A 24,641-nucleotide genomic window follows, 5' to 3' on the forward strand; every position below is an offset into this window, starting at 1 on the left:
TAAACCAGCAAAGATGAATTTGGACATGCTCTAAAATGCACCTGGGCTTCAGATGATGTGTGTAGATTGCTAAAACAGAGATCAGAGAACAGAGTTCCAACATTTACAAGTTCAATCCCTGGATTTGTGGCACTTATGCGGCTAACTATAAATGTATCTTATGATTGTCCTTATCGTGATAAACATTTATAAAATTGCAATCCATTTAAAAGAAAAATGGCAAATCAAAATGTGGGTACTTTAAGTTTGTGTAGTAAAATGTAAATGTACTGTTATGGTACTATAGTATATGTTGTATATGGACATGCTGTATGCTTTCTGCTAAGGGCTTATATCTTGTTTTCTGTAAGCTACTCTAACAACTAAGTCCATCTTGTTAATTTGACATGAGCCCGATTCTCAGTGCAGAAGACACATGGTCTACCTGCAGAGAAGAACCGGGGGGGGGGGGGGGGGGGGGGGGGTTTGTCCATATCGCCTGCCAGCGCAGGATGTCATTAGGGTTCCTCTCCAGGAATCTCTTTGAGTGTCACGGCTCTATAGTTGTCACATCAGCACATTTGGCCAGGGAATGGAAACAGATGGCGTTATGTAAGGAGGGTGCTGAGAGATGGGTGCCACGCGAGTGAGGCCGGGTTCACTTTCACTCTCTTTCTATCGTTAATGAGCCAAAACTTCCGCTCTGTCCCGAGAGGTCGGTAACATTTGCCGCTGTCTCCATTCTGAAGATGCGGCTGTGCCCAAAGAAAGTCCGGGTTTCTGTCTCAAATCGATGAGGCAGAGAAAAGCCAACTGCACAATCGGCTCCTCCTCAACCTCATGGGCACTGAAGGGATATATATGCTTCGATTCGGCCAAATCAATGGTTTTTCCCTTTGTCTGCATTTGAAAGTTCTGTTTAAAATGTAACATTTAGAAGAGAGAACACAGTAGATGGTGCAGTCAACTAATATTTTGACGATTAAAATATGTGAAGAATAAGAAAATCGAGCGGAAATTAACACACTTTTATGACAACGTAGGACCTCTGAGTGTGTTTATCGTGTGACTGTTATCGGTGAGTCAGGTAAAGCAAGAATTATACATTGTCAGTCCAATAAGAGATTCTCCTGAAGGGATGAATCAGAATAGTCAGCCCTTTTTCATTTGGATGCACTGCCATTATGAATCTTTGCTAAATGGATTTTTATTTTATCAGTTCCGACAAATTCTGATGTCATTTTCCCTTTATTGCCCTCGTGTGTTTTTAGCTGAAAAAGTCCTTCCCTAATTACATACTTTTGGGATGCATACATTTTTTAGTGTTGTTCACTCAACAACTCTTCACATAATTTCTTCTTCAACTTTTAGGGACGAGCAGATTCTTCCGCTTCCGTCAGGCCGCTTTGAGCCTAATGAACACTAAGCAGTCTCTTCCGCAAGAGGACCCAGACGCCGTGATGGTGGACTCACCCAAAGAGAACCAGAACTCGGTGGCCCTGCAGAACCTCCCCTCACCCGCCAAGAGCGTTTGCAGTCCCATCGAGGCGAACGACACGCACGCCCTCATAAGCTCCAGCCGCCATTCTTCCCAGGCGAGCGTCGGTCCGGAGCCACTTGACCATTCATCCCCTAAACTCCTCTGGGAGAAGCTGTACCAGATGGAGGCGCACCAGTCCACCACCTCCCTGTCCAACACCTTCCCCAGAGGCAGCATCAGCAGCATGAGGCGAGCCTCGTCTGTCCATGAAATCGAGGCCTATAGCTCCAATTCCAAAGGCGTTTTCAGGGATCGACATTCCAATGAAGGTATTTAAACAAACAAAAACAGTTCACAGTCTGTGGTTAGTGGAGCAACACATCACATTGTATCCAATTTTCCAGCATACGGCAGATCATTGCTATCACAACCATGATATGACACTGGGGACTACAATCCGATTACAGATAACTTTTCTCCTAAGATTTATTTCTCTATGTGGATAAGCTTATTAAAATGTTCATCTTTTACTTTCTCTGTCCTCACAGACACTGTGAGAGGAGACCATGCATTTCTGCCCAAGATTTAATTGCTCTGTGTTGTTTTGGACCATGACATTCAAACACAGACAATCAGCACAAATGCTCCTCAAAGACTCCACTCCTGTTTCTGACATTTTTAATGGGCTCAGCGCACTTAACTATGTGAAATGATTGTATACTCAGACCATTGTAGTGGTTTTGTTATCATAGAGGAAAGCCTCACATCTGAATAACATTTAACTTAACCTGCATGAACACATGCCTTTATTATGTGATATCATAGTTCCGAGCTACACTTGCCATTAAGCATAGAGCATTTGTTGGAAGATACTTCAAGGTTACAGAGTAGGTCAAAAGGCTGCTTTTAGGATAATGTGAAATTGTGAATTTCACTAAACCAGGTTATTTTAACGATTCAGATTCGTCTTTATTTTTCACTTCCATATTAAATTTCCCAGCATATGTTTGTGTCAATGCCATAGTCCAGGTCAGGGTGCAGGTATAAAATAATAAAATACCATCAAACTTACCCTCATCTCATATTTAACATGAGCCAGCTGAGCTGTAGTCCATTCAATTTCAGAAAAAACTAAGCTGAAAATCTGTGTAGTTCCTCCACTATTAAAAAGCATATATACACAGGTACAGTGGATCTATCTGTCTAACTTTTGTCCCCTCAATAAAAACATGAAGATAAGGTTTTAAAATCTGTTTATTCATTAGTTGTTTTAGTTTATAACTGCTAAATGATGACATGTTTTTATATTATTTACCTTTTCTGTTTTTAGAGCAACCATTTTAACAACCTGGGTTTCACTGTATAATTCTACTTTGCATCAATGGATTAGGTTGATACATAAATAGCAAATCTGACAGCAAGTAGTTAATTTAACCAAGATATGATCACTTGGGTACTTTTGTGACCGCTCTCTGTTGTGAAACCACCAGGCCCTTTTAATCACGTGAAGTCCAGCCGGCTTGGCTCTACTTCTGATTCGAACATCAACAAGTACAGCACCATCCACAAGATCCCCCTGATTGCACTCAACTTCTCTGAGGGGGCCGACAAAAAGACTCACTCTCCGCCAACATCGGAGAAAACCATCATCGCACCAAAGGTCAAAGACAGAACTCACAACGTCACGGAAAAAGTCACACAGGTGAGTCGGGAGGTTTTACACGTTTTGTCATGTCTTGTGTCCTGTGACATCTGCAGGGGGGGGCACTGAGGCTAATCAGCTCCCATTAAGACAAACTGGGCTTCATTATCCAGTAGTCCTATGTTGTGTATTTTACTTAGCACCGTTTGCAGTGTTTGATGGTAAGCTGGCAAAAGGACAATGTCCTCATGACTGCGTTAATGTCCCCTTATGTTGTCACTGGCTGCAGTGCCTCCAAGGAAGGCTGGTAGGCAGCGTGGCACTGATTCACAGCACATGTGTGCCAGTGAAATGTCTTACTGGCCGTCTGCGTCCTGCCCTCATCAGCAGTGGAGTGGTGACTTTAAAAAACAAGAGGAGAGGGTAATTGCAGATAAAGCTGGGATAATATCGAGAGAGGAAAAAAGGTCAAATTCTCACCCATCAACATCAGATAGGGATTAAAGGAAAGAACGCTTGATAATGAAAGTGCATGTCCATAACACCTCAGTGGAGAGGACTCCGTTTTCTTGCTCAAGGACAGTTCAGCAGGCCCAACGTCGTATAATATGGCTGAAGGGATATCTTGGAGCAGAATTCCCTGGTTGACTGGAGGAGCAACACAGCTGCTGCCAACTTAGCAAGGACAGGAAGGAGTGCAGATGCAGAATTCATCACAGTCTCACATTTAAGCTACAAAAAATACCCACGATTCATCAAGTTAAATGAAGTAGAAAGGGCTTGCGTTCCTTTCTCCATTTTTTTATTGTTAAGCGAAAAAACTAAATGTGCACAAATATGCCGTGTGTAGGTGACACCGTGATACAACAACAGCACTGCTTATGAGCAACACGGCACAAGAGAGGCACAGAAACCTTTTAATGAAACGTCAACACAGCTTTCTCATTCATAAATGAAGACGAACCATCGTGGTGATTAAATGCTCTTCTTCCCCGCTCACTTTGGTTTAGGAGTTTGCAACCACCGCTGAGATGTGAACACTGCATTCACTTCCTGACTGGTAGCATGGGGATATCTATAATTCATGCGCTGAAGATAGGGGATGTGCAGAATAGAAAGACCCAGCACCCTCACCCTCACTCCTGCACTGTTTCCTGCCATAAGAGAGCCTCTCTGCCTTTGTCTGCCACTGCTTGTTAAGCCCAAATCATGGTACAGCTCGGCCTCCCCTGGCACACTGAATAATTTACTGTTCCGCCCAGGGCTCATGTGGGGAAATTAAAACAAATGTTGGCTCACTAAAAAATATGAATGAGATATCCTTCAGTGCAAAAATATAAAGCTTTTCTTCACTTCACAAAGTGTTTTTCTTTTTAGAAATGTAGAACAAGTCATCATGTTCATGGTGACGGGACACATCCGTTCTTCATATACCTCGTTACCACCAAAAATAGAAAGTATGCGCAGAGTTCACCTTTCTGTTTTTTCTCCCGGTCAATGAGGCGCTCTCTCACCTCTCTGTCTGCCCATAGGTCAAGTTTGTGCGTTCCCCCAGGTGTCACGTTTCTTTCAGTGCGGATCAGAGCCGATTAAAACTTGTGTCTACAGAAAAGTAATTCGACCCGAGAGTGAGTGCCGATTAAATCTATTTCCATTGCAGACAAAAGCCAAACGTTAGCGGGTGTAAGTGGTTTTTTTGACCAGAGGAGAATAAGCTATTAGCTGCTGAAGTGAGGGCGTCACAATTAGTGTCAAATCAGACCTTGAAGTCTACGAGCTGAGTAAATTACCTGTTGTGCTCTACAAGTTATTACCATAACATTTTACAAACTGTTTTTTTTTTATATATCATGAAGAAAAAGACAATCAGAATCAATGAAGACACATCAAGGAAAATACAGCTTTTATATTGTTGGTCAAACTGAGTGTTTCCCTCACAGCTCTGACCCTCTCCTGCTTCTCCTCCAGGTCCTGTCGCTCGGAGCCGACGTCCTGCCCGAGTACAAACTCCAGACATCCCGCATTGACAAGTTCACCATCCTCCACTACAGCCCCTTCAAAGCCGTGTGGGACTGGCTCATCCTGCTGCTGGTCATTTACACAGCAATCCTCACTCCCTACTCTGCAGCTTTCCTCCTCAACGACCAGGAGGAGCAGAAGAGGCGTCATTGCGGTTACTCCTGCAGCCCCCTCAACGTGGTGGACTTAATGGTGGACATAATGTTCATCATCGACATCCTCATCAACTTCAGGACCACTTACGTAAACGTGAACGAGGAGGTGGTCAGCCATCCAGCTAAGATAGCGATCCATTACTTTAAAGGCTGGTTCCTTATAGACATGGTGGCTGCAATCCCCTTTGACCTTCTTATCTTTGGCTCAGGATCGGATGAGGTATGTTATCTCTAATGCATATATATTTATTTTTTTTCCCAGGGAGATTTACTGGTCATCACCCAGGCATGCTTGCACTGTTATCCATTGGCTAAGTCCAGACTTGTGCCCCTGGGCCACTACTTACAGCCTGAATCGTCCAGTCTCTGCTCTGAAAGGATTACTTTAAATTGCATGTTGTAGTTTTTTTTTTGTTTTTTTTTGTTGTTGTTTTTCCTCTTTCCTTTTTTCTTTTTTTTTTGAATGGCCCTCATTCTAGAATACATTTACACGGATTAATGGCTTACCAAAGGGCAATCAATGATGCATTTGTGTGAGGAGCAGGCCAGCAGGGCTGTGTGCACAGCTTACATGCAGATGTGAGATGGCCATTGGTAGGCCGGCTGCCAGGCGTCCTGGCTTGTTCGTTGGTAGGATATGTCCCCTCAGGATCTGGACCCACTTCAGTGCTTTATCGTGCTTTGTAGGCACTCCATTACACCAGAAAAGCCCCTGATTATAAACCATAATCATCTTTTCCACCACTGCTGCTGCTGCAACTGCTGAGTCAGTTCAGTGAGTGACAGCAAATCAAAAAAGCAATGGACATTTGTTTCTCTCACAGGATGATAAAAAAACATTTCTACAAGTGGTTATTTGGATGTTAGTCTCTCTGTTACTGCTCTACGTTAAAGAGCAGTCGGGTCTATAAATAGACCGTCATATACTGCGATAACGTGGGGATACATCACTTCTATTAATAGCGTTAAAGCGTGTTGTTCATAGTTTTCACAGTGAGCTCACAAGGTCCCACTCAAGTGCAGCCTCATTCAGAAATGAAAAGCAACCGAGACGCCAGCAGATGTTTTTTTCCTCGAGGTTAATTTAATTTGGCAGCCTGATAAGACGGTTTTAACCTACAAGCACTTAGGTATAAACCTTTTCTTCGAGAGCATAGAGTAGATTTGAAATCATTTTCAATCAATGTCTGGCTGCTTTTAAAACAACTTGCCCAGAAAATTGAACATCTGTGAGAGGCATTATGTGAAATTGGAACCAAGCAGGGTTTTGTTCATGATATGAATGACAATTATAGATTATATTCCAACAAAAGATGCATTTCAAGCTGTGTCGCTGTGAAAAGGAAGTTAAGTGCTTTGTCCTCACATGAACTCCGAAACGTTGTTCCCATTAGAGAGGAAGAGAGATGAGGGAAGCGCAGCAGTATTATGTAATTGCATGGTCATGCAGGTACACTTAAGACAGAATTTAACTGAGTGTAATGTGCTTGTCGCTTTAACTAATATTCAGAAATATATACCATCCAACAGAATGCAGAATCTGACATATAGATTTTATGCCAGCAGACTTGCCTGCTACATTAACTTCCCTTTAAAGGTCACTCAGTAATTTTCAAGTCGATAAATGACCATGCTGATGGGGACGGTGGTTAGTGTTTCTTGGTGACGCAAAAGAAGCAACACAATCCCAGGGACCCAGTGTGCGAGTGTCAGTGCATGTTCAGTGAGGATTTACCTGAGGGCTGCTGGTTTCATCACTTCTGGGTTAATTTGCCGTTAAGCAAAGCACTCTGGGGATGAATGATTTGCCTTTTCCTCAACCGTTAGGAAAAGTAATTACTTGGGTTTGTCTTGATCTTTCAAAGCTTTGGTTTGCTGTTGAGAAAGAGAACAGGTCCGAGGCAACAGACAAGCTTGTCAGTAATGAGAGTAGATCCATTGATCCAATCAGAGCGGGCAGGTAACATTAGACCCCGCCTCTTGCATCAGCTGCACTCACTGCTGAAGAAACACCTGAATTGTATTTATAAGAGGAAGGGACTGAGTCTTCATTTGTTTTCAGTAGCAGCATCTGCAGCACGCTTTGTTTACACGACTGAGTCTGTATTATTCTTGTACTAAACAAAATAGACAGAAGGTACAGTTAATGATGTAGTTGACCATGGGATTATTATATATTATATTCAAACGAAAGTACTTTCTTTTACTACAGTGGAGAGGTTAATGTAGTACTTTAGTGTCTATTTATTTTTTACTTTTGCTCAAAGCGAGGGTTGGTAATCCTGGATAAGCTAGGAAGAGTAAGCTATACGATGAAAACATGCAATTGATACACGTCCCAACCCCTCCCAGGCCACTCCTCCTTGACTCCTGGCTATTGTCTCTGCTTCAGCAGCTTATGTCTCCCCGGCTAAAGACTCTGGTCATGTGCAGTAACAGACTGAAATGACTGGTCGGGTTTATTACAGTCCTGCTTTGTTTTTCTTTTTCAGACAATTTTATTTATTCATGGCTATTTGACTTCAACAAATAAGATAAAAAGTGTTTCAGGAACCACTTAACAACCCTATCTTTGAGAAATGTTTCAATAATTCCTCTACTACTGAAATAGTGTGATCATATCTATGTAATATAATACTGTAAATATACTATAAGTTTGATATAACCTATTAACATGAAACCAACATTGTATTACTTGTACTACTTTTACTAATTAAATTCCCCACTGTACTTTTTATTTAGACCACCACTCTGATTGGCCTGCTGAAGACAGCCAGGCTCCTGCGATTGGTGCGTGTAGCCAGGAAGCTGGACCGCTACTCTGAGTATGGAGCCGCAGTCCTCATGTTGCTCATGTGCATCTTTGCGCTCATCGCCCACTGGCTGGCCTGTATATGGTACGCCATTGGCAACGTGGAGAAGCCCTATTTGGAGCACAAGATTGGCTGGCTGGACAATCTGGGCGTGTCCATAGGAAAGAGATACAACTACAGCGACCCCAGCTCTGGTCCGTCTATCAAGGACAAGTATGTCACAGCACTTTACTTCACCTTCAGCAGTCTGACCAGCGTGGGCTTTGGAAATGTTTCCCCGAACACCAACTCGGAGAAGATCTTTTCCATCTGCGTTATGCTGATTGGCTGTGAGTATGTTCTCTGTGCAAAGCTTAATTCTGCTTTTATTTCCTGCAGCACTTGAAATAAATCCTGCCCAATAACGTTCATTCAAGTTAACATTGTTTCTCTGTGAGTAGAGGCAGTAAAAATGCAAAATCATGTATTGATCCTCGTCTGTGTTCCAGCCCTAATGTACGCCAGCATCTTCGGAAACGTCTCCGCCATCATCCAGAGGCTGTACTCAGGTACGGCTCGTTATCATGCTCAGATGTTGAGGGTCAAGGAGTTCATCCGCTTTCACCAGATTCCCAACCCGCTGAGACAAAGGCTGGAGGAGTACTTCCAACACTCATGGACCTACACCAACGGCATTGATATGAACACGGTAAATACAAATTATCCACGCATCTGCAGTATATGTCATTGTGACTGGGGAGCATGTACCACCATGCAGGAATAAATTATACTTTTTTCTATAATTCTTAATGGTCATATTGCAATATTCTAAAAACTATTTTCTTTCCCTTGTCTGCTTTTCATCTGGATTAACTTCTCTTCATTGGTAAGAGCAGGAGGTAACTTTTGAATTTCTTGTCATTTTCATTCATTAATGATTCGCTGTTGCTCTAGTCTAGTATAGTTTCATCCAATAGCAAAGAAGTCAAAACATGTGCACGATATAATATATTAGACCTTTTGCATTTACTGATATTTGGATACTGACTTAAAATTGTATTTGTAATATTTTATCAGTAACAAATTTGCTGTATATTTAATTTAGTTTTCCAAATAAGATTCCCTAATAAATAAACATAAACATCATGTAAATAAATTGCAGTTGCCATATTAGTAAGTGCACATTTTGATAAAACTCTTTCTCAATCACAAATCAGTTCAAGAAATCACAGGTTTAGGGTTTTCAGACAATAGCTCAAGATTTCCCCAGGTAATTCAAATTGAAGCAATACTCAAATTAATCATTATTTCCCAAGAATACGCTTCTCTTCAATCACTGTGATTTTAGTTTTTGTTTCCGATCCTTTAATGTATACCACATAACCATATAACCATGTAATACCATAGAATATGATCTATCTTGTTGGATAAAGCATGAAAGTCTTAGCTTAATAACTGGGGTTGCTTATCAAAAACAGCTTTTCTACATGAGCAGGTTACCTCATAATAATGTCAGTGATATTATTTCCTTTAAGGTGGATGCATACATCAAAGGTCTGAATTTAATCCTTGACTCCTACAGTTGAATGGATTCAGAGTATGAGAACGGGGGCTTCGTTGTTGCTTCCATCACACGATACTCTTCCTCCTCACTCTGATACAATGTGTTGACAGTTGTGAAGAAAGAGACTAAGCCCGAACTGAGCACGCATTGTGTTGTGTGTTTAGCTCAGAGGTGGTTATATAAATCCAAGTGGCAGTTATGCCACATACTAACATTTTATAGGAAACCAATTTGATATTAGCAGTTTTCTTCAATTTGATTATTTGTTTAAATGTCTTAAACAAGAAACATAATGATGTCAAAATGTTTTACATTTAATCATTTCCTTATGGTTGAGTTTAGTTGTATTAAACAGTAAATGTACATGACAGTGTTTAATGGCTCAATGACTCTGTGGGATGTTTGTTTTCATAAGATATCCTCTTCACTGTGCTGCTCTCTTAGTCAAAGCACATCGACCCAACTCATTTGCTGCCCACGTTGTCGATTGGGTTGCAAAACGATCTAAATCCATCTCTTTGGGGGGAAAAAACGTCTTTTGTGCATTTCACTCAGGTATTCTCTCTGCGCCACAGGTGTTAAAAGGTTTTCCTGAGTGCCTGCAGGCAGACATCTGCCTTCACCTCAACAACAGTCTTCTTCAGGACTGCAAAGCGTTCGAGGGAGCCACCAAAGGCTGCTTGAGGGCCCTCGCCATGCGCTTCAAAACCACTCACGCCCCTCCTGGGGACACGCTGGTTCACAGTGGCGATGTGCTCACCGCGCTCTACTTCATGTCCCGCGGCTCCATCGAGATCCTGAAAGACGACATCGTGGTTGCCATCCTGGGTAAATACCATCCCTTGCTAGTTGCGTGTAAATGCCATGTTGACACCTCCGTCGTGATGAGGAGACACTGTGAAATTGTCAAATATAGATTAAGCACGATAAATGCTTCTTGATTTACCTTTTTTCAGTGTCATCAGTATCATCAGTATCATGGATGCAGTGGCAGCCTCGCTTGCACTCTAAATCACCACTATCCTATTAGAGCTGTGAACAACTGTAAATGTCGCCGTAAATGTCGCAGTTCTCGAGGCTGACTGTGCGTTGAATGTCAAACCTGTGGAGACAAAGGAAGAACCCTTGTTACACTCTTGTCTAAGGGATATTAAAGTCATATTTCTTATAGGTTTTAGTTTAGGAGGCTGGAGGTAGAGATGCTGAGGGGGTTTCAGCATCCCTACTGGTAAGAGGCTGTAACTGCAAGACAAACAAATTTGGAATACCCTTTCATTTAAATCTATTACAGTAACATTTTGAGGGTAGCAAAGCAGAAGGCCTATTTTGTGAGACCATTTAAAATTATATGTATATATATATATATTTGATTTAATTTCACTGGTATTTTCTTTGAACTTTTTCTTATTCACAAATGTGGAACATGACGTAGATAATGTTATAGACATGAACTGAAAGGATTTCAATGTTGGTCATACAGGGTTATATATTTATCAAATACATATCTGCTTCTTTTAATTGCACTAAAGCCAAGTTTGCTGCCTGTTGCAAAGTAAAATGTTGTCAAACTGGTTTAGAAATAATCTTGCAGCAGCCGTGTATTTAACATGAAGTAATTATGTAGACATCCTCTCAGCACTCCAGATTCTGATGGATTTCGCGCGTCCCTGCCCTATTGTGAATTCAGGGAACATGGTTTTGGACACATAGGACTTCATCTTCACAATCTCCATGTGAAATCATGCTTCATACGGTGTCTGATCATTGTAAGAAAACACAAAATTACACCTTTAATACACATGTGGTATTCCAACATTGATCAGATCACACCACAGAGTGAACTCTTTTTTTGTGAGTCCTTTCTTCCAGCAGCTTAGCCGCACAATGCTCACACACTTTGACAAGAATAGCAAGGTGCACCTGCTGTTCCCCCCTCGTTTCTGTCCTCGGGCGACAGGGCTGCTCGTGTGACAAGTTTGAGACTCTGACATTTCTATTAAGTGGCTCCTTGAAAGGTTGTTTGGCAATTTCAAAGACCACCGTAAAATAACTGCTGCTTTTTTGACAGCACGTGGAAATGAGTTAAAGCTTCAAAAGGGAAATTATTGGGAAAATGGCAGTAAAAGACGAGTAAAACAACTGCCAGCTCTAAATTAATATTTGTAAGGTAGTAATAATGAATACTGAAGACTCATTACTCTTATTAGAATAATAAGTATTTATCTTTTTCTTGATGGGTGAACCACAACCAGGTGCTACAGGCCAAGCCCGGATTAAACCTGCCATTATTCATGAGATGAATGTTCTCCGAAGCAGCACCTGACAGAATGGGGTTTAAGCTTAGCAAAAGCTGCTGAATCACACAAAACCCATTATTAACAAACACACTGGAGAAGTCACCGATCTCATACAGAGAAGCCCATTTGTACTTGATACTAATAGAATGTCCCATCAGCACCATTTGTATGTCAGGACCTGTACGTCGCTAAAGCTGCTCTCAGACATGCACCGAAGTCTGGATATTCTCCTGGAGTTATCCAGAAGGGCTGAATGTGAGGAAGCAAATGTCCGAGTCAGTTGCTCTGGATAATCTCCAGAGTATATTTCTGCAAGCCCCCCCGAGTAAAATGTAGAGAAAACAGTAAGCCATTGGAGAAAACCGCAGGATGATGTCTGCAAAATGCACAGCGAATAAAAAACGAATGAATACTAAAAGACAACAAATAACTGAGCCATACACGTGATGCCGAAGAAGATGTCAACTTGGAAAGACAACAAGATTCAAGAGGTTTTGGCTAAAAGGACTGACGGATTTCATGTCCGGCCTCCTGCATGCTCCACCAAGGCACCACCCCTTCCCTGAACAGGATTATTCGTGTTGTTAAAGCCTCTGACCCAGAAAGGTCTTTTATCATCTACCAAACATCCCCGGTTTTTTAACTTAACATGGCGGTGGTCCCCCGATATCCTCATCCTCCGACGAGGAATTGCTCTCTTACACCGACATCCGAGCTAATGACAATCTTAATCCTCGTGGTGAGAGCTGCTTGTGGAAAGAGATACACCACCTCTGTGTGAGGTTGTCCTCTGTGGTAGAAAAGGTGTCCGGTGCGTGCTGTGAAAGGCACACTGGCCGCCAACATATCATATCTCTTTCACCTGAACCCCCGCTGACAGTGTTGGCATTTCAGTGAACCCAGGGAGGTCTAATAAAGAGGACCTCTGCAAAGAGGATGCCCGTTTCAGCCGTTTATAGTTTGAGAACCAGATTTAATGATTTCGAGGGATATTTCCGGAGAACTGGCTTCATTATGTGACAGCCATTATTATCAACACGAGTCGCTCCCTTTGAAGTGCACCAGTAAAGTGTGTCAGTCACAATCAAACCCTCCTTTCCCTCCCACATCAAAGTTGTTAGTGGCTATTCCTCGGCATTAATGATGGATCAAAGATGGATAGACAACTGATGCACGGGGCCTTTGGAGAATATCTACACAGAGGGGAGAGTCTGTTTGATTTTCATTAGCCACAAAAACAAACACGTCTGCTGCCCTTTAGTGAGAGCCTGAGGAATTGATGCTTCCCTGTAGAAAACACAACACAGAGTCCTCCTTCTCCCTGATACGCCCGACTTATTGTAAAAGTCGTTGCAGGTAGAACTGACGTCCTTCCCAATTCTCAGTGAACCTCTGAGAAGATTTATTATCTCTGTGTGTGTGTCACCTCCAGGGAAAAATGACATCTTTGGAGAAATGATCCATCTGTTGGCCAAACCTGGGAAGTCCAGCTCCGACGTGCGAGCTCTAAGCTACTGTGACCTGAGCACCATTCAGAGAGAGGATCTGCTGGAGGTGCTGGACATGTACCCGGAGTTCGCCGACTGCTTCCTCAACAACCTGGAGCTGACCTTTAACCTCAGAGACGAGGCTGTCCAGGTAGATCACGCTACGCCGACGTTATCAAATCATCGAATCCAATTGCATTTGTACCAGTGCAGTGCCATCGCTAAACATTCCCATTTGTGATGGGCTGTTTGCTCGGCCTGTGGTATTAATGCTCCAGAGCTATTTCAGAAATTGAATAAAAATAAAAAGATTTTAGAGTCAATGTTTTGCATAAAATTTAAATTGATTTAGATTTTTTAATCTAGCTGTGTGTGGCTTGTGTGCAAATTTGAATCATTTATTTAATGCTTTCCATCTTTCATACATTGCATATTGGCTATTTCCATCTGTTAAGCACTGAGGTCGACCCAATCTTCTGACCCAAGTTCACAAATCTTCAAAATAAAAGCTCTGTAATTCAGCTCAATACAAAGCATTTGAGCACAATTTGCCTCATAGGGCAATAAAAAATCTTCACAAGGATGTGACATCCTCTCTCCTTAAGCCTCGACTGGAGGGAGGAAAACCTTTTAACAGGCTAAACAAACACAGAAACCTTCGAGAGAGTCTCAAGTGAGGGATCCATCTCCCAGGGTGGAGAGAAGTATGATAGATGTGGCGTTTAACAGCGCCCGTCAACAAAATAACAATATTTACAACATTAATGAGAAAAGACAGTGTCCAACATGAATGGAGAGCTTTATCAATGTTTAAAGTATTGAAATGTTAAGAGAACTATTTCTTCAGTTGGTGTTTTGAACATTTTAACATTGACATTGTTAGGACCACGAACATTCATTTTATTATTTCAATCATTCTTCCCTGATTTTGTAGGCTTCAGGTTCCCAAGACTGTGAGTCAGATGGCGAGGCCACTAAGAGCATTAAGAGGAGAATCTCCTTCACACCAGATCTCTCCACAGGTAAGAAGAAGCTCACCTGCACAGCTCCGGCTTGTTCAGCTCGGTGGTTGTAGATTTGTTCTTTATTATTTTTCTCTGACTGCCGCACGCAGAGAACATCTGCTCTCTGTGGAATAGCGCACAGTGTTATTCCCTCTAACTCCTGTTAATTGCCATTCTACAGGGGACAACAAGGAAGTGGTTAAGGATGTGGGAGGAGAGAGGGAGTCGAACTTGTGCCTAAAGAGTTGCTCAGGAGTCCTGCGTCCCTCCTCACCCAATCCCCCAGTCCTGGACACAGAGCTGATTGTCAGAGACAGCCGGGGGAGAAATGCATCCTTTGAAGGTAAAGATCTTCTTTTTACTAATGAGCTATAACTATTTATAGTTAATGAGTGTTGTTACACTTTCCTGGGATGTACATGGTATAAAACAAATTAATTCAAGGAAGGGAAGAATGTCTTTATTGCTGCAAAAGAAATCTCTATAAAACAGATTCTGTATATTCACGTGCAGAGGTGAGGGCCACGATTTTGTGGTCAGAAGCCCAATGGTTTTTGTTTCTAGTTTGACCAATCAAGTGAGAGCAGGCTTTGGTTGCCCACGGCCATGGTGAGCAGGAGAGGAAGACCAACTTGAACAAAATGCATTGACTATCTGCTTTTTAATTTGACAGCACTCAAATGCAGATATAGCTTTTCTTTGAGACTAACCGAAATGTCGTTTGGACCAAAACACTTAAGCTGTGTTTAGCTGTTTGAGCTTTTTGTGAAGAAAGGATCCACTTGTGGGATTAAAGAAACTAGTCGGACTGTGTACAGCGAACAGAAGACGGAGTCCTGGCCCAGATATTCTACCCTGGAAGCCCCCAAATAGAGTGTCTGCAAAAAACACATCACAGTGGTTCATATTAGTACGAGAAGTATTCTGTACTTCTTCTTAAACCTGCATTGCAGTACTTTATTAATTGTACAAACAACAAACTCCTATGAGGTTTGTACTCGTCAGCGATAGTTTTCTTTTTTTAGACTGTTTTCCTTCCTGTGAACACGGAGTTTTATCTGGAGCTTCAGAAAATGTGCTTGGACGCTAACTGGGGTTTTCTGCGTTCAACATACACCCATGTCCTGTAGCATAACCCATCAGCATCACACGAGTGGCTCTCCTCTGCAGCTCTGGCCATCAAATCATTGCTGGTGGACATAAAGGGCATTGCTACAAGCTCTCAAACTGGTTTACTGTGAAACACACAGAGATTTATTTGGCACTAACACACTTAAATAAGCTTAGTGTGAACTCCTTTGGTGACAGACCTTTGTTTATATATGAAAGTCCTCCACTCCAGCTTTAACAACTGCAAGGTTATAGCAGCGCTATAGCACTCACATTACAAAGAAATGTTTGCTTGCATATATTTCATCCGTCAATATAGTTATAACATTGAAATTAATGAGAAGGCTGCTTTTTCATAAAGTGCTTCTGTTGGTCCGGACACAGAACTTGCAGCAGCTCCGGGCTCCACAGTGCTGAGGCATCAGCCTGTTCCCCAGAGCGGAATCAAAACAATTGCTTAATATAATCATTATCCAACTTTTGTGCAAAGCCAAGAAAAGCTGAACAAAACAAACTTCACAAAATCTGTTTTTTTGTTTCATTGCATTGTTACTGCCATGGATAGCTATTTTTTTTATTTCTCTGATGTCTTTGTGTCCACACCCATGCAGATCAACAAGAGCCAATCCACTGACCTATTTTTTCTCCAATACAGACATGACTACGACACAGGCAAACATTAACAAGAGATACAAGTCCCCTATGTGTTAATATATCACTTTCAGATGTGTAGCATTCGTCCCTGTACGTTAGGCCGAGCTTTAAAGACACGTGATATTGTGCAGCCTGCTTCGTAGTGATGAGCAGCTTTAGTTTCTTCAGTAAAACAAATGACAGAGTGCTCTGCTTTTTTAATCTCCATGGATCTTAAATATACGGTGGCCCTGAAGTGCAAATCAAAAAACACAACAAATCACAAAACACAACAGCAAATAAGGGAACACAACATCATTAACTTCGAACAGAACAAAAAGGTACTATCAACAACACTCACAAAATAATTATGCCTAAAACGTTGACTTTATGTATTTCAATTACATATTAAATTTCCCATGAAACTTTATGACAGAAGTTCAATGTTGAGGGTCACATTAAATTAAGTGTTTGGGATTTGTTCACATTAGCTCAACTTGGTAGAAAACACTTAATTAAATTTGACCTTTTACATTGAACCTTTGTAATAAAGTTACATGGAAATTTGATATCTTATTGAAAAACATTATGTCAACGTCTTAGGCATAATTATTTTATAGTGAAGGGTCTTCATTGATTGGACGAACGCACTGTCAACGTGTTTGGCAAATTGTTGTTGTGTTTTTTTGATTAACTGTGTTTCCTCATTTGATGCTGTACTTTTTGATTGGCGATTGTATTTTCTTAATTGCTGTTGTGCTCTGTGATTCATTGTAGTTTTTCTGGGCCACCGTAAAAAAAATACACCACAATAACAACAAAACTTTGTCCTCTTTCCATAAGTGCATATCTGATTAGTAAACCGCAGGGTTGTTGTAGGGACGTAGCGTTTCCTTTGACTAGACTCAGTAGACAACTAGTGTGAAAACAGACAGTTAGGGAATCTGAATCTGTGAGTGACAGACTGAGGCTGTTTTTCAGTTCTCTGTTTCCATGTGATGGGAAAGGTAAGTGCTGACCACGGTGTAGGCCCAGAGAGCAGCCGCCAAGGAAGCTCATATCTGTACAGCTCATCGTGGTCGTACAGAGCCTCCACCGCAGACTGCCGCAGAAGATAGTGTAATCACAGACCTAACCATCTGTCTGTTTAAAATCACAAAAGAGGCTCAACCCATATCACTGGACAACCAGCTGAATACCACCAGGTGCCCGGCAGAGATAACAACAGGGTTAGTTTGCCACTGGAAAACACTGCATGAACAATTCTCCCCCAGTGCCAGAGCTTGATGAATTACAACAAAGGCGCCACATGCAGCTCCCCTGTATAGATTAATTACATCCTATTCTCGTGTGTGTGTTTTTTTATTCAACGATGACGTTGTTTCCGACCCACATGTGAGGATCTAATGCTTATGTGTGTTGGTTTGGCTGTTTCCAGATCTCCGCTGTGATAAATGGGCCTGTAAGAAGCCTGCAGACTACCTGGATGAGTCAGCACAGTTCCAGGACCTGAGAGAGGAGGATCATTCTGCCAGCGAAATCACGTACGGAGAGGTGGACCAGCGCTTAAGTCAGCTGCAGGAGCACTTAAACAGGTACCTATTTTTAGAGGCAGTATGCAGGTGGATGATCCTCATTTATTTGTTTTAATCCAGAGTTTGAACTTTAAAGGAGACATATTTTGCTCATATTCAGGTTCCTTTTTTTTATTTGGGTTATTACTTGAAATGGTTTGCACACTAGAAGAAAGAGAAAAAATGAAAAAACACAATATGTCTCTAAAGTCACTTTATAAACCAGTGTTTTTAAGGAATTCACCAAACCAGAGGATATTTCAGTTTGATCATTTAAGTCAGACGACCCATATCACAGTCTGAAACTGCTAAGTCTCGGGTTGCGTTCTCTGATTCCCACTCAATACAGTGGCTGTTAGAACCCAGTGTAACAGTTCACCAGACCAACCAGGACACCTGATCAAATAATGGTAGATATCATCAGGCCACTTGCAAGATAAACAGAAGATAACAGAGCAAACTTCTCACACATGAATACATCAGGAATAATGATTGAATAGCACCGTAAAATTATACACAGTTTTTATGCTGATATTTTAACTTTATGCATACTTGTCATTTATTTGGATGATTAGGATTATGTCAATACTTCTTTCGTAACTGTTAATCAGACATTTTGTCACTTGTAGGAAACTGACATCAACAGAGTTTATTCTTCCTTCACTGCAGCTTATTCTTCAATTGGCTTTATGTGAGTTGGACGACACGCCTCCACTTCCTCCCACTGTACAAAGATTAATGATTGATGCGCGGCCTGCTTGCAGTGGGGAGGTCACCTAGTAGTGCAAACAGCTCTATAATTAAATAAAACCCAACTTGAACATACATCAGCGTTATTAGAACAGCATAAATTACTGAGTGACAGAAACCATTTAAAAAAAAATGTGTACTTTGCCTTTTAGTTTGGCCCATGTCCCATCTGCTGACATGGAGACAGCTAGATTTATGACCAATACTGCGCCCAGACACCAGCGGTGATACATTTTTTGAATTGAACTTTAGGGGATCAGTCATGATGCCTAGCTTTATTTATTATTCTTCAACTGTATAACTTCCGTTATTAAAAAATAGAAAACTTGGTGGTTGGAAGTGTCCTCCTCAAAGTCATTCTTCAATTGTGGTTCGGAACATTTGTTGTTTTAAAAGACGAGGGGATGTACAAGTTAATGTCTCTGGTGCTTTGTCAACTACAAAGGGTAAAAGGGACGACAGCAGAGTTGAGTCCAGAAGAGTCACGCACCTCTAAGGCAGCCTGATTTGCTTTGACACAACTCACCTTGCTTTTCCCTGTTTTCCATTATTTACACTGTCATATAGTGAAAGCAGGACACATAACGGCCATGCACAAAGAGCCTTTTTTAATCAAACAGCTTTGGTCGGACATGTGCAGGACTGAAAACAAGCCTGTGCAGACTTCTGTAAAAGTACCTTTTAACTGGTAGGACAGAGCATGTTGAAGTAATGCAATTACATTTATATTTATTCTTATTAATCATCCTACCAGTACAAATTCTTCTTCTTTTGTAAGTTGTCACCTCCCACACTGCTAAAAAAAGTAAGTTACATGTCCGCTGCCATCACTGGCAGCGTGTGTACTTCTATTGCTATAATGTGCAGGAGTAGGTGGAGGAGGGAGCTGGCAGGAGCTGTTGTTAGAGGCTGGATCTGCTGGAAGCAGGATGTACCAGTGTGAAACCAGAACATATCAATCATGAGACTGTCTATGTATCTATCTATCTTTCTATCTAGCTATCTATCTATCTATCTATCTATCTATCTATCTATCTATCTATCTATCTATCTATATATCTATCTATCTTTCTATCTTTCTATCTTTCTATCCATCTATCTATCTTTCTATCTTTCTATCTTTCTATCTTTCTATCTATCTATCTTTCTGTCTATCCGTCTATCTATCTATCTATCTGGTTCCAGTGACACACCTGCAGTCAGCATGGAACCTGAAATAGACACACAAATGACCAGCAGTTGTTATTTTTAGCTGGAATTATCACAGACAGAGACAGACAGCATCACGGTGCCTGAAACAGGGATGGCTCATTTTTATTTAGCACAAATAAGACATTTTATCCACTGCACCCTACCCGACCTTGTTTTCCTTTTTTTCTCTAATGCTAGCCGGCTGCAGGATGAGCAACACCACCCTGTCATTTTGTGTTTTTCTGGCTTTGACAAGTCAGAAAGGAAATGACAGGAGAAAAAAAATGTTGGTGTAGGAGTTTCCTCAACGAATCCATATAAATAACCAAGAAAACAACAATCTGCCTGTTACACCTGCGAGTGAAGATCTACTTTGTGAATCAGGCATTACCTAGAAAACAACCATGCCTCTTCACGTGGGAGCTCTGTGAACATAGCCAATTTGACATTATCCATATATGTTAGAAGGGATGCTGGTTAATAGAAGGTTGTTCAGCACTATCCGGTGTTGCCTCATGTCTTAAATATAGAGCTTGGATGCAACCCAGTCATAATTAGATTTACCAAACGTGTGTGATACAGTCATTTCCACAGTAAATGCTGAAATCACACCTCCCACACAAAAGCTCATTATCACTCCTCGCAGGAGCAGTGTCTTTTGTCTACTGCTCTGGCAAAAAGTGTCTCCACGCCTTTAACCCTCTGCTCGTCTGTCCACTGGTGAGGGGCAGAAGCGCCATCTAGTGCTCAGCGCATTTACAGCCGAGCCCTTAAATGAGCAGTCTGGTAAACTCACCTCCTCATCTCTGGGATTAATAGTCTCTCTGTGTCTCGCTCTCTTCTTTTTTCGAGGATGGAGTCCCAGATGATGTCGGACATCCAGACCATCCTGCAGCTGCTGCAGAGACAGCCGACTCTGGGACCTCCAGCCTATAGCACTGTGACTGCCAGTCCAGACTATCACAGACCTGCTGTGAAGGTTCAGCCAGTTGCTCTGCCCGCAAACCATTTCTTCAGTCATACAGCAACTCAAGTAAGGATGTTCTCCCTTTATTTATATATATATATCTTCTTTTTTCAGTCAGGTTATTTCTGCACATCACATGAGGCATTGTGGGGGTTTTTTCCATCGACACTGAACTCGAGCATCAGCTGGTGCTACAATCATCAATCACATTCGCACCAAGTCATTAGTGATGTTCGAGGAGGAAATCAGGCGGTCTCTATAACCTTATGAGCTCCTGCTGTTTGGTGAAGCTCTGCTTGTACCTACTTTACACTGTGACTGAGGAACATCTTGATGGTTTGTCAGGCACAGCTTTTTGCAAAAAAAGTTGTTATAATCACAGCAAAGGATCTGAGCCAGCGTCGCACAAGTTTTATGATTTTCAATTTATCCGACACCATCTAACATTTCTAAACTGGTAATAGTTTTGTATACATAGTGACTGGAGGCGTTATGTTATAGGGTCTGTCCCATTCTTGTGAACACAATAGCTCAAGAACACATTGTGCGGGTTTCTTCAAATTTGAGTTAGGAATTAACGGATTAAAATTAGAAGTTCTAAGGTAAAATGGCAAAGGTCAAAGGTCACTGTGACCGTACCGAGCACTGTTTTTTTGGGAATGTAATATCTCAGGAACACCTCCAGAGAATCCTTTCAAATTAGGTGCAAACATTCACTTCGACTCCTGATAAGAATTTGGATGTGGAAGGTCAAAGGTGAACATTACATGTCAGGAACATCCCTAGGAAATGTCATTACATCTGGCCCAAAGATTCGTTTGGATTTAACGATGACCTTATAGTCACTTTGACAAACCTTTTTTGTCTTCTCGGTGCATTATCTTCAGAACACCTCAAATGAATCCTTTTTTATATTTGGCACTAATGTTCACTTGGACTCTCTAATTAGCTGATTCGATTTCACGAGTTAAAGGTCAAAGGTCACGGTTACATTATATGAGTCTTGAAAATAATGTATTTAGACTAAAACTGCACTAGTTGATGGAGGCATACGGCTGCAAGACGGAGACATTTTGGTTTAGTTTTTTTTTGTACTGTTAAAATATAAAGTCTTGTAAGCTTAATTTATAATACTAATTGTAGTAGAGGTGTTTTTATTACTTTCCATTCAATTATTTTACCAATAAAGAAAATTATAAATTCATACACATATTGAATAAACAACAAGTCCATTTACTAAGCTTCGTGTACTCTGCCACTCTTCTGTTTAGGGCCCCAACCACCAACTGGAGAACGTCATTCAGGAATCCAAAGACTCTCTGTCGAGCTTGGCCACCACGAATGCACCCATGGAGGACAGTCTCACAGCACTGCTTGTACAAACACAGACAGAGCCACTACAACAACAACAACAACAACAACAACAACAACAAGAACAACAACAGCAAGAACAAGAACAACAACAACAACAACAACAGCAGCAGACCACAGGCCATCAACAGTCTGCACTGATCCTTCTTCAAACTGAAACGTCCTCCTCCTCTTCCTCCCCACCTCTTCCCGACTCCAACCTCAACACGGCTGGACTCCATAGACATGTCTCAGACCCGGAGCTACCAGGACAATGAACCTCTCAGCAGCACAGTGTTCTAATATCTGGGTTGTAATGCTGTAATTACTAAGTAGCATAACTTTTTATCAGCATGCTGGCACTGACATCTGTATTGTTTATTTGCAATGCCTAATAGAAATAAGAAGTTGTGGTTTTTTTCAAGATGCATGTGGTTAAAACACTGTTTTCTGATGTTAACAGTGTGATGACAATGGTTACATATTGTAAAAGTAGTTCTATCTACACAGGAGTCTTTTGATTGAATCTGTAGGTGTCATTACGCACTCATGTTTCCCCAAATGTAGATGCCCAACCAATCAGGACGGACCTCTTCAACCCGACCCCCATATAAGGATAGAAATTCCTTAGTAATACCTTTAAGGCTTCTGGATGAAATCTATAGTGGTGCTTGGTTGAAGGGCTCCACCTGGTTGTGATAGAGCGCTACAACACATTCCTGTGTCCCTGCTGCAACAAATCCCAGAATCCAACTGGTCACACCCGGACGCAGTAGTGGGGATGTATCATAGTACATTTACTCAGTTACAGTACTTGACTACATTGTTCATGTACGTGCACTTTTACTTAAGGAGATTTATTGTCTGGTACTTTTCACGTTAAATCCAAGACACATTTAATATTTCAAGTATATTTAAAAGCAAATGTGGCACTTTTACTTTCACTTGTGTATATCTTGTCTATTTATTTATACTTCTATTGAGTAAAATGTCTAAGTGCTTCTTCCACCACTGCTGGGTTGTGTTACCAAGATGAAGGTCTTATCACCGGGTCATCACGGAATCTGGTCTCAGTTGCAATGCACTGTCAGACACAGGCTCCAATGCATAAGTCCATCAATGCCCTTGACCATCAGAGAGATGTTTACCCCGCTCTATTTTTTCTTGCTAAGTAAGAGGCACTGACTGACCTACCTCACACTAGGCTGGTCCCGCAATCCAGCACACTCCAGGATACAGGCATGAGTCCATCACAGGAGTGTGGATGTCCTCCTGGTGTCCGCTGCAGAGCCAGGAAATGTACCTGCGGCGGCTGGGCATGCTTGACGAGGGTCCAGGAAGAGACCAGAAATGTGGAATTATGGCAAGATCCAGTACTGTCAGAGCAGATTCGAGTCTAAAGCCTGCGAGCGACACATATACAGGCTCCATCTCTTAGCGGGCCTGAGCTTCCATATTAACATACCATACAAACTACTGCAGCTATTAGTGTAATACAGCATTATAACAAAGGTGCAAGAACACGTTTTTCGTATCCTTAGCTGTAAGCCTGGCTTCTCTGAAGTGTGACTCAGGGGTTATGGTCAATTGCACTGAAATATACAGTTCAGTATCAAGTATACTGTAGTTTTCTTCTTGACAATGTGCATTATTTCGGCGGTCACTGATGTGCACCCACTGTATTACATTAAGCCAACGGAACGCACCATACATGCTTGTCCGGGCAGACGTAACAACATGCAGATTTGATCTTATCTTCTGCCGTTGCCCCAGAGCTATAGGCCTCTGACAAACACGTATGATGCAAGCGTTTCTACAAGGCAGTGCATGTGTTTTCTATCTATATATTTACTGTTTTTTGCACTGCTTATGAGCCCAAAGTAGCACATTAAAATATAAAATGATGTCAGCGCACTCTTTTAGGATGCACTTAGAGGGCGTGTCGGGATGGGCGGGGGGAACACACGGGAAGTTAGTTCTTGCGCATAAACAGGCCCCAGAGGCGGGTTTCGTGCCTGAACAACCGATTCAAATGCTAAGTTAGCATTTTCAAGTATACAGTAACTAACGATACAACAACAAGTCATATTATTTCCCTTAACTGTTTTTGTTGGCAATGTACATAACAGATAACATGTTGTTAGACAAGTCGTTAGGAAATAATACATCATATTGCCAGATGTATAAAAAATATGTATTTTTTTTAACGGAGTAAAATATATGAGAAACTCTTTAGCAAAGCAGTTGTACTTATGTTTGTTTTGAAGCTGTGGGAGCAATAAATTAAAACACGCTCACAGTTGTGTCATTGATTTTTTCAGTCCACCTAGAAATACATCATAGGTGAGAGCGGGGTAATGTGGGACATTTTTTACATTTGCTCCCCTCTAGGCGAGCTAAACTGATATATCAGTAAAATGTACACATTTCCCATTAATTCAGGATGTTTTCTAGCAATGGAAATGATCAGAATGTCTTCAGGACAAAGGGCAGTGAAAATATGATTGTTTTAAAAAAATTGGTCTTGTGTCCCACTTTACCCCGGCTACGGGGTAAAGTGGGACAAAACACCAAACTACCATAACATTACATGTTGTAATAGTTAAAATCCCGACAGCTAGATTGACAACCACTGTTATCGGACTAG

The 24,641-nt window shown here is 41.5% G+C and overlaps 1 protein-coding gene across 1 annotated transcript in view; it reads left to right on the forward strand.

The window, feature by feature from the left end:
• LOC128455473 (potassium voltage-gated channel subfamily H member 7) overlaps positions 1-22,272 on the forward strand; it is a 34,461-nt gene extending 12,189 nt beyond the window's left edge. Inside the window, exons 4-17 of the mRNA XM_053439143.1 lie at positions 1,351-1,788; positions 2,950-3,161; positions 5,070-5,495; positions 8,018-8,417; positions 8,577-8,776; positions 8,964-8,966; positions 10,207-10,459; positions 13,361-13,566; positions 14,350-14,437; positions 14,601-14,762; positions 17,601-17,757; positions 20,530-20,710; positions 21,916-22,020; positions 22,090-22,272. Coding sequence (XP_053295118.1) covers positions 1,351-1,788; positions 2,950-3,161; positions 5,070-5,495; positions 8,018-8,417; positions 8,577-8,776; positions 8,964-8,966; positions 10,207-10,459; positions 13,361-13,566; positions 14,350-14,437; positions 14,601-14,762; positions 17,601-17,757; positions 20,530-20,710; positions 21,916-22,020; positions 22,090-22,272 — 3,014 coding nt within the window. The remainder of the gene's footprint in view (positions 1-1,350; positions 1,789-2,949; positions 3,162-5,069; positions 5,496-8,017; positions 8,418-8,576; positions 8,777-8,963; positions 8,967-10,206; positions 10,460-13,360; positions 13,567-14,349; positions 14,438-14,600; positions 14,763-17,600; positions 17,758-20,529; positions 20,711-21,915; positions 22,021-22,089) is intronic.
• Positions 22,273-24,641: the final 2,369 nt, after the last annotated feature.

Source organism: Pleuronectes platessa, chromosome 14, assembly GCF_947347685.1.
Source record: "Pleuronectes platessa chromosome 14, fPlePla1.1, whole genome shotgun sequence".
Lineage (NCBI taxonomy): Eukaryota > Metazoa > Chordata > Actinopteri > Pleuronectiformes > Pleuronectidae > Pleuronectes > Pleuronectes platessa.